Below are 10028 nucleotides of genomic sequence, written 5' to 3' on the forward strand. Positions count from 1 at the left end.
AAAAAAAAAGCAAAAAAAGAAAGGAAGGAAAGAAGAAAGGAAGGAAGGAAAGAAGAAAGGAAGGAAGGAAAGAAGGAAGAAAGGAGAAAGAAAGGCTTTGGAGGTATAGAGGAAGTACTAGGAAAAAAGGTCAAGACAGGGAAAAAAAATTGGACAGTCATCTCTTAGAGGTGATGACCAAAGTCAAGAATCCATGTAGTAGGTAGCAGATACATGCACCCAGCAAAACCATAAGACATATTTAGTTATTCTAATTTTACAGATAGAACCCTTAGGCCCAAAGAAGTTAGCAATATTCCTAAGATCACATAACACGTAACTAATAGAGTTGAGAGCGGAACCCAGGTTGGTCTGAATCTGATGCTCATGTTCTTTCCATGCCCCTGTCAGGGTAGGGGAAAATACAGAAATAAATCACAAAATTAATTAAAAATTAATTAATTTTAAAATTAATTTTCTTAATAATAAGAAAATTAACTTTTAGGGAATATTTATAGTTTGCAAAAAGAGGAAGCAGTAAATAAACATGGAGGAGTCTAAGCCATAGGAGGAGAGGAGGAAAATGCCAAGTCATGGAAAGGAAAAAAGCAGATATTTTCAAAGAAAAGATGATCCAAATTCTTCAGGAAGATATCAAGAAGGAATACTGGCAAAGACTAAGGAATTGACAACTGAGTGATACCACGTGGGGGTCTATTCCACCTGGTTCTGTTGAGCACATTGTGTCTGCTGCTTACTGCACGATTCCATAACTTCCCTAACTTCCATAGACAGGTCAGGATAAAAATTGCACTACAAAACTATTTAATTTTTTTTTTTTTTTTTTTTTTGAGACGGAGTTTTGCTCTTGTCACCCAGGCTGCAGTGCAATGGCGCAATCTCAGCTCACTGCAAACTTTGCCTCCTGGGTTCAAGTGATTCTCCCCTGCCTCAGCCTCCTGAGTAGCTGGGATTATAGGCACCCACCACCACGCTCTGCTAATTTTTGTATTTTTAGTAGAGATGGGGTTTCAGCATGTTGGCCAGGCTGGTCTTGAACTCCTGACCTCCGGTGAGCCATCCACCTCAGCCTCCCAAAGTGCTAGGATTACTGGCATAAGCCACTGTGTCTGGCCCAGAAATATTTAATTTTAAAACCCTCTGAATATACTGTACTTTACTTCTCTGAGCTTAGCTTTAATTTTGCCTAATTTTTCTTTTTCTGATTATAAATGTAATAAATACATATAGCAGAAATTTTGAGGGAAAAAGCATAAAAAAGAAAAATCATCTACAGTCCACACATAATATCACAGCTGTTAATATTTTTTATAACTTTTGTAGGTGTTTTTTCCATGCATATTACAAATAGATGTGATCCATCATATACATGGGACAGAAAGATATTTCATGTAAAATTTGTATCTCATATTTTCACTTAACATTATTGCATAAGTAGTTTCCTGTGTTACTGAAAATTATTGACAAATATTTTCATGGCTTCCAAATATTTAATCTTGGATATTCATTCCATGACTCATATAATTATTTACTCATTTGGGGGAATTTACATTTTTAAAATTTGATTATTAATAGGTGTTTTCAAAATCCATTCATTTTCATTTCATTTTATTCTAAGTGAAGTAATTTCATATTCATTAGTCATTTGCATGTTTGCTTTTTAAAAATTCATTTATTTATTTATTTATTTTGAGATCAGGTTATGATACTGGCTAATTTTTGTATTTTTGTTAGAGATGGGGTTTCACCATATTGCCAAGGCTGGTCTCGAACTTCTGGGCTCAAGCCATCTGCCCTCCTCAGTCTCTCAAAGTGCTGGGATTACAGGCATGAGCCACCGCACCTGGCCCATTTTCTTTTGTTTTCACTTAACTTTCATTTTAAGTTTTGGGTACATTTGCAGGTTTGCTACATAGGTAAACTGTGTCATGGGGGTTTGTTGTACAGATTATTTTACCACCCAGGTATTAATTCTACTACCCATTAGTTATTTCTCCTGATCCTCTCCCTCCTCCCAACCCGTACCCTCTGATAGGCCCCAGTATGTGTTGTTCCCCTCTGTGTATTCATGTGTTCTCATCATTTTGCTCCCACTTATAAGTAAGAACATGCAGTATTTGGTTTTCTGTTCCTGTGTTAGTTTGCTAAAGACAAATGGCCTCCATCCATGTTCATTGCAGCACGATTCACAATAGCAAAGAAATGGAATCAACCTAAATGCCCATCAATAGTAAACTGGTTAAAGCATTTTCTCTTTTGATATAATCTGATCACTTTATCAGATAAAATCGTGCTCAAAAGAGAATATCATTTAAAATGTCTGAAGCATTTATCTGAAGCATTTAAAGTGTCTCTATCCTGGCGGGAGGATTGCTTGAGCCCAGGATTTCGAGGCTGCCATGAGCTAGGATCTCACCACTAGCCTGGGTAACAAAGTGACACCTTGTCTCTAAAAACTTAATTAACTAATTAATTAATTGAATGTCTCCATCCCTTCATCTTACCCCTTATTCCCTGACCTAAAGTGAGATGTTAATCATAGACAACTTTTTTTTTTAGATTTGAAACCACTATGACATCTTGGGGCCTTGTCGTCTCTTCTATCAACAATATCGCTGAAAATGTTAATCACAAGACGTACTGGCAGTTCCTTAGTGGCGTAACACCTTTGAATGAAGGTGAGGGAAGAAAAGGCATAGGTGTTATCTTCCGTAGTTTGAAGGCTACATTCCTTAATTATTTTTCATTTAATTTATTCATTCATTCATTTAATCAATTGATAATTATGAGATCATATGTGTATATACAATAATTCTATAGACAGATTGCTTATATGTATACAAATATCTATTTTATATATATATAATCATTAGAGAAACAGATTAATTCTGTAGGCAGTGGTAATACCTTTTATAGAGAAGGAAAATAAGTCTTAAGAGACATTAAAGGGTCTTGTACAAGGCATGCATCTAGAACGTAAAAGTGGAAAATCAAACCCAGGTTTCCAAAGTCTCTGTAACTCTATTGTACAAATGTGCTTTGCACAATAGTTTCACTCAAAATTCATGCTTCACCTTCTTTTTTACAAAAATCTCCAAAGAGAGGAATGCCTGTAATGTGGATGTTGGTGCATGTTTCCCCTGAAAAAATTAGGAGAAAGTGGGAAGAATAAAACTCAGACTTCAGCCAAACCTTAACATTGGTTAAAGCTTTTGCACACATATTGAAATATTCTCCGATTTAAAGAGCACTGGTGTATGGTTTTTGTCTAAGCATGATGTTACCTAGTTAACCTGATGTTAATTGTCACTATGCAGAGACATATAAAGCCAAACAAAGTCACAGTAGAGCCAAGGTCATAGGTTGGTAAAGATGCTTCATTATCCAATATTACAGTGGGGGAGGTGTTCTTCTTAGAGTCTATCATGTATTTAACAAATCTTGCCAGTCAGAATTTGTGGAATTGCAGCAAAGCACATAATAAAGATCTTGGAGTCACAGAAGACTTGGTTAGAAGCTCCTTCTCTTATTTAATAGCTGCAGTACATTAGTAGTAAATCTGTGAGCCAGTTTGCACAGCTTTAAAATGGAAATTGCACTAATCATTTCTTGGGTTATTGTGAGGATTGGAAATAATATACTTAGAATGATTAAGTACAGTGTTTTGCATGGCATGTATTCAAAAATATTAATCATTATTATTATTAGTTTTCCCATCACCTTCATCTCAAGAAATGTCTGGATCAAAATATTCCACATACCCCATAAATGTACACACCTATTATGTACCCACAAAAATTTAAAAATTTTTAAATACTCAAAATTTTTTTTAAAAAAAGAAAGTAATTGCCCCAGGAACTTAAATCAGGCATATTCTCATGTCTACCAATTACTTTTCTTCCCTTGGGGAAAGAATGGTAAAGTCCTCTGAGAAACAAAAAGATGCGGGCCTGAAACTGTCATTCTTTCTGTTGCCCGGCTACCTGAAAGGTAACAGATATTGCCATCATCTATCTTTCCTGTCCTGAAAGACAAAAAATCGCAACCCACTGCTCTTTCTTATGTCTTACAAAAACTTCAAAAATGAACCTGAGGTTCTCCCTTGAATGCCCTAATTTTGGCCTAAATAAGCCATTTTAGCAATAACCACCATTTATTGCACAATTATTCTGTGTCAGGTACAGTGTTAGGCACCCAGCAGTCATCATTTCTAATTCTGAAAATAACTCTTCAGAGTAAATATTATTAACAAAATCTTGTATGTGAGGAAAAAGAGGCTCATGCATCTTAAAGGGTATACCCAAAGACTTACTCCATGAAATGGTGACCAGAGACTGGAAACAAGAACACCCTAAATCTCAATTTCATGTTCTCTCCATAATCAAACTGCCTATTTCTCTCTAGGATGATTTTACTCCTTTAAAAAATTCAGTGGGTTCACTGCATCTAGCTCACTGCATCCCTTGGGGGATGGAGATGGTTACATGCACCACAGTCACCTCATATTATTCTCTGCTTATTTCCAGGGGTTGCTGACTACATACCCTTCAACCACGAGCACATCACAGCCAATTTCACACAGTACTAAGGAAGAGGTGGGTTCAGCTTCTATCAAACATCTTCAAAGGATGGGTGAAATATTTTCCAGTTCATTTTAAATCTATGCAAAAAAGTGAATGCCTGTGATGTTACCATATTCCTGGTAAAAACATGGAAAACCACTATGTAGAATAAATATGCAAAGTTCATTGGAGTCTCAACATCTATGACTCATGAAAATAAAATTTTCAGCTTCTCAACACAATGCCTGCCAATCATCGTTTAAACCTAAGGTGAGGGGAAAAGGGAGAGTAGCTGATATTTTTGGATATCATTCTGATTTCTTGATTAATTAAATAGCACACTCCCTATTCCTACAAATGGTATATTTCTTAATGTCGTATTTTCATATTATACCAAGTACTCCTTTTCAAATTGCCTAACATAAACATGCCCAAGTATGTACATACATGTGTACATGAAATGGCCAAACATTTCAACATATAAAATTCCATCAACATATAAAACTCTATCAACATATAAAACTCCCAGATGGCTCAAAACTTGGTAAATGATTTTATGTCTTAACTCTTTCCTTCCATTTCCAATTTTTTTGGTTAAATTCATATTTAAAATATATATTTAGATCATTTACATATGTAATATGTAAATTAACTTATATTCAATATATTATACATAATATATTATATATTTTATATGATTATATATAATTGAATATATTTTATGATTATATATAATTTATCATATTATATATTTTATATGATAAATAGATATAGATCTTTTAAAAAATTTAAGCTTTCGAAGATAGATATAACTCCAATCTCTGCCGGTAGGAGTCAACACTGGTACAAACTTTCTAGAGAATAATATAAAAATTTGTATCAAAAGACCTAAAATGACTGGGCATAGTGGTTCTTGTCTGTAATCCCAGCACTTTGGGAGGCCAAGGAAGGTGGATCACCTGAGGTCAGGAGTTCGAGACCAGCCTGACCATGGCAAAACCCGTCTCTACTAAAAATACAAAACTTAGCTCGGTATGGTGGCATGTGCCTGTAATTCCGCTTACTTGGGAGGCTGAGGGAAGAGAACCACTTGAACCCAGGAAGCAGAGGTTAAATGAACCAAGATCACACCATTGCACTCCAGCCTGGGGAACAAGAACAAAACTCCATCTCCAAAAAAAAAAAAACAAAAACAGGCCTAAAATATACTCACCTTCAGCCAAAAAAAATCCCAATTCTTAAATTTATACATATATATATGAGGACACATAAATACACAAGAATCAAAAGGTCAGCTGTAACTATTATAGACCAGAGCTTAGGTGTACAGCCACAATACACTTCCTAAAACTGAATCCCAGAATCAGATAGACTGAACTGCCCAGGCACAAGTCTCCCATCTGGGCATCTCAGAGCAAGTACCTGCTCTCCAATAACAGTCTGGCTCCTAGGAGAAGAAGGTGTGGGCCACACAGGCCCAGGTCCTAATTTCAAACTTATCTATTAGGTAAATCTCTCTATCCCAGAAAAAGGCCAAGACTGTCACTATAATAGAAGGAAATCTCAGGGGTGGTGAGTAAAGTGCTCTCTCATAACATAATATAATGTTTATAATATGGAAAACATAGAACAATCTAGATGTCCAACAATAGGACAATAGACAAACTCTGGTGCATCCATATGATAGGATACTTCAAAGTTACTAAAATTCATGTTGAAGATAAATTCTTGCCAACATGAAAAGACGTTCATGATGAACATGAATGAAGTGAGTGAACGAAGTGAATGAAAGCAACTCCAAGTGAATGAAGGCAAGTACACGACCACATTATAATATCATCCATGCTGGAGTGTTTCAGTGGTGATCTCTGTGTGGCAGAATTATTGGTGATTGGGTTTTTTTGTTTGCCTCTCTGTTTTCTAAGTTTTAGCCATTCAACACATAATAATTGAGCAACTGGAAAACGGAAAAAAAAACCATTATTTTATACAAAGATTATTTTTGCTTGTTTAACAATAAATTGGGCAACCAAAGAGATTTCTCTGTGTGTGTGTGTGTGTGTGTGTGTGTGTGTGTAGAGTTTGCTTTAATAATAGAAATTGAAGAAACAAGGCTAGGGAGGAAACAAAGAGAAAGAAATCACAGATTTGTTTCATATAATAAAAACCTTGTTTTAGCTACCTATCTAGGACTTAATTGTGTGTGTGTTCATCTATTTGGCAGAGCTAGAGACGGGGAAATGGGTTTGAAAGTTGTAATTCTGTTTTGAACAAGTGCTTTATTTATTTGTTTGTTTATTTATTTATTTTTGAGATAGAGTCTTGTTTCATCGCCCAAGCTGGAGTACAATGATGCGATCTTTGTTCACTGCAACCTCTGTCTTCCGGGTTCAAACAATTCCGCCTCAGCCTCTCAAGTAGCTGGGATTACAGGCGCCCACCACCACGCCAGGCTGATTTTTGTATTTTTAGTAGAGACGGGGTTTCACCATGTCAGCCAGGCTGGTCTTGAACTCCTGACCTCAGGCGATCCACCCACCTTGGCCTCTCAAAGTGCTGGGATTATAAGCATAAGCCACCACACCCAGCCAAGGAAATGCTTTAAAATGTACTTATATTCGCATACACTATAAAAATGAAGGTAGTTGTCATAAGTAATTTTCTTAAAGTGTGAATATACAGCAAAAGAATATCATCTTAAGTACTTTGGGGCAGGAAGTTAAGTACCTTGGGACAGGAAGTCACATAACTTCTGTTTATAAAATACACCTCCAACCTGGGCAACATAGGGAAACCCTATCTCTACAAAAAATAAAAATAAAAATAAATTAGCCGGTCATGGTGGAACATGCCCATGGCACATGCCAGCTACTTGAGAGGCTGACGTGAGAGAGTTGCTTGATACTTGAGTCCAGGAGGTCAAGGCTGCAGTGAGCCATGATCACGTCACTGCACTTCAGCCTGGGCTGCAGAGTCAGCTCCTCTCTAAAAATATGTATCTCTTTAAATATATAGTGTAAATGTATATGTATAAAATATACCATTATATACACCTATAATATATATTTATATATAACATATAACAATAGGTATATATACCTATTATTTAAAAATATATGATAGGTATTATATATAGGTTTATGTATAATAAATACACCTATTATATATAAATCTATATAAATACATATCTATGTAATACACAATATTATAGTTATGTATTATATATTATATACTAATATAATATTTATGTGATGATATATGATATATAAACATATCATACATGTGACATATAAATATATATTATGTATTTATATATCATATATTATATATGCTTGTATATCATACATGTATCTTATACATATATAAGCTTATATATCATATATATGAGTGCATATATATAAAAATACCCATTTTCCAAGACTTATTTCCATTTCTTAATATGTTTCCAATACATTTTTCAGCTTGTTTCCATTTGTCATTATCTCACAGATTAAGGATTTCTACTCTTTCCTTGTTCATTCCCAATTCATAAACACGGTTTAAGGTTTTTTTTCCAAGCATTGCTTCTCTTGTTTCTCTTGCCCGTAATTCCCATGTTATAGTCATTTAGCACCAATAAATTATCTAAGAAGACACAGTCAATTGGGTGACTTATTAATATACAGTACCTGATTTCTTTTAAAAAGATGGTAACGATGAAACAGAATACCCCTGAAACAAAGCCACAGCCTACAACCAACTGACCTTTGACAAAGTCAACAGAATAAACAATGGGGAAGGATATCCTACTCAATAAATATTACTGCCATATGCAGAAGAATAAAACGGGATCCCTACCTCTCACCATATACAAAAATTAACTCAAAATGGATTAAAGACTTAAATGTAAGACTTCAAACTACAAGAATCCTAGAAGAAACTCGAGGAAATACCCTTCTAGACGTTGGCCTAGGCAAAGAATTTATGACTAAGCCCTCAAAAGCAAATGCAACAAAAACAAAAACTGACAATTGAGACCTAATTAGACTAAAACTCTTCTGTTCAGCAAAACAAATTACCGTCTGGGCATCGTGGCTCATGCCAGTAATCCCAGCACTTTGGGAGGGTGAGGTGGGCAGATCACTTGAGGTCAGGAGTTTGAAACCAGCCTGGGCAACACGGTGAAATGCCGTATCTACTAAAAATACAAATATTAGCCAGGCATGGTGGTGGGCACCTATAATCCCAGTTACTTGGGAGGCTGAGGCAGGAGAATTGCTTGAACCTGGGAGGCAGAGGTTGCGTGAGCTGAGATTGCGCCACTGCACTCCAGCCTGCGCAACAAAAGGAGACTCTGTCTCAAAAAAATAAATCAATAAAAATAAAAATAAAAACAACCAAGAAAAAAAAAAAAGAAGTTACCAACAGAGTAAACAGACAACCTGCAGAATGGGAGAAAATATTTGCAAACTGAATCCAGCAAAGAACTAACATCCAGAATCTATAAGGAACTTAAACAAATAAAAAAAAGACAAACAATACCATTAAAAAGTAGGCAAAGTACATGAACAGAGACTTCTCAAAAGAAAACATACAAGCAGCCAACGAACATATGAAAAAATGTTCTACATCGTTAATCATCAAAGAGATGCACATCAAAATCACAATGAGAGGCCATATCACGCAAGTCAGAATGGATATTATTAAATGATCAATAAATAACAGATGTTGGCAAGGTTGAGGAGAAAAGGAAATGCTAATACACTGTTGGTGGAAATGCAAATTAGTTCAGCTCCTATGAAAAGCGGTTTGGAGATTTCTCAAAGAACTAAAGATAGAATTACCATTCAACCCAGAAATCTCATTACTGCATATATACTCAAAGGAAAACAAATTCTCTGCCAAAAAGACACCTGCACTCATATGTTGATCACAACACTATTCACAATAGCAAAGACATGGAATCAACCCAGGTGCCCATGACGGTGGATTGGATAAAGAAAATATGTTACATATAGATCATGGAATACTACATAGCCATAAAAAAAATGAAATCATATTCTTTGTAGCAGCATGGATGCAGCTGGAGGCTGCAATCCTAAATGAATTAATGCAGAAACAGAAAACCAAATATTGAATGTTCTCACTTGTAAGTGGGAGCTAAGGCTGAGGGGAGTGGCTCACACCTGTAATCCCCGCATGTTGGGAGGCCAAGTTGGGAAGATTGCTTGAGCCCAGGAGTTCGTAGACCGGCTGGGGTAACATAACGAAATACTGTCTCTATGAAAAATTTAAACATTAGCCGGGCATAGTAGCACATGTGTATAATGACAGCTACTTGGGAGGATAAAGTGGGAGGATCACTTGGGCCAGAGAGGTTGAAGCTGCAGTGAGCAATGATCACACCACTGAACTCCAGTCTGGGTGACAGAGCAAGACCCCATCTCAAAAAAACATAAAAAATAAAATAAGTGGAAGCTAAACGTT

The 10028-nt window shown here is 35.8% G+C and overlaps 1 protein-coding gene across 2 annotated transcripts in view; it reads left to right on the plus strand.

Annotated features, from left to right (window-relative positions):
• The window catches only part of GIF (gastric intrinsic factor (vitamin B synthesis)), a 15602-nt gene extending 10803 nt beyond the window's left edge, over positions 1–4799 (plus strand). For both annotated transcript variants that reach the window (XM_011968397.1, XM_011968398.1), the window contains exons 8-9: positions 2560–2678; positions 4527–4799. In XM_011968397.1, coding sequence (XP_011823787.1) covers positions 2560–2678; positions 4527–4588 — 181 coding nt within the window. In that variant the 3' untranslated portion in view covers positions 4589–4799. The remainder of the gene's footprint in view (positions 1–2559; positions 2679–4526) is intronic.
• The last annotated feature ends 5229 nt before the right edge of the window (positions 4800–10028 follow it).

The sequence above is a fragment of the Mandrillus leucophaeus genome, unplaced genomic scaffold (assembly GCF_000951045.1).
Source record: "Mandrillus leucophaeus isolate KB7577 unplaced genomic scaffold, Mleu.le_1.0 Scaffold842, whole genome shotgun sequence".
NCBI classification, from domain to species: Eukaryota; Metazoa; Chordata; class Mammalia; order Primates; family Cercopithecidae; genus Mandrillus; species Mandrillus leucophaeus.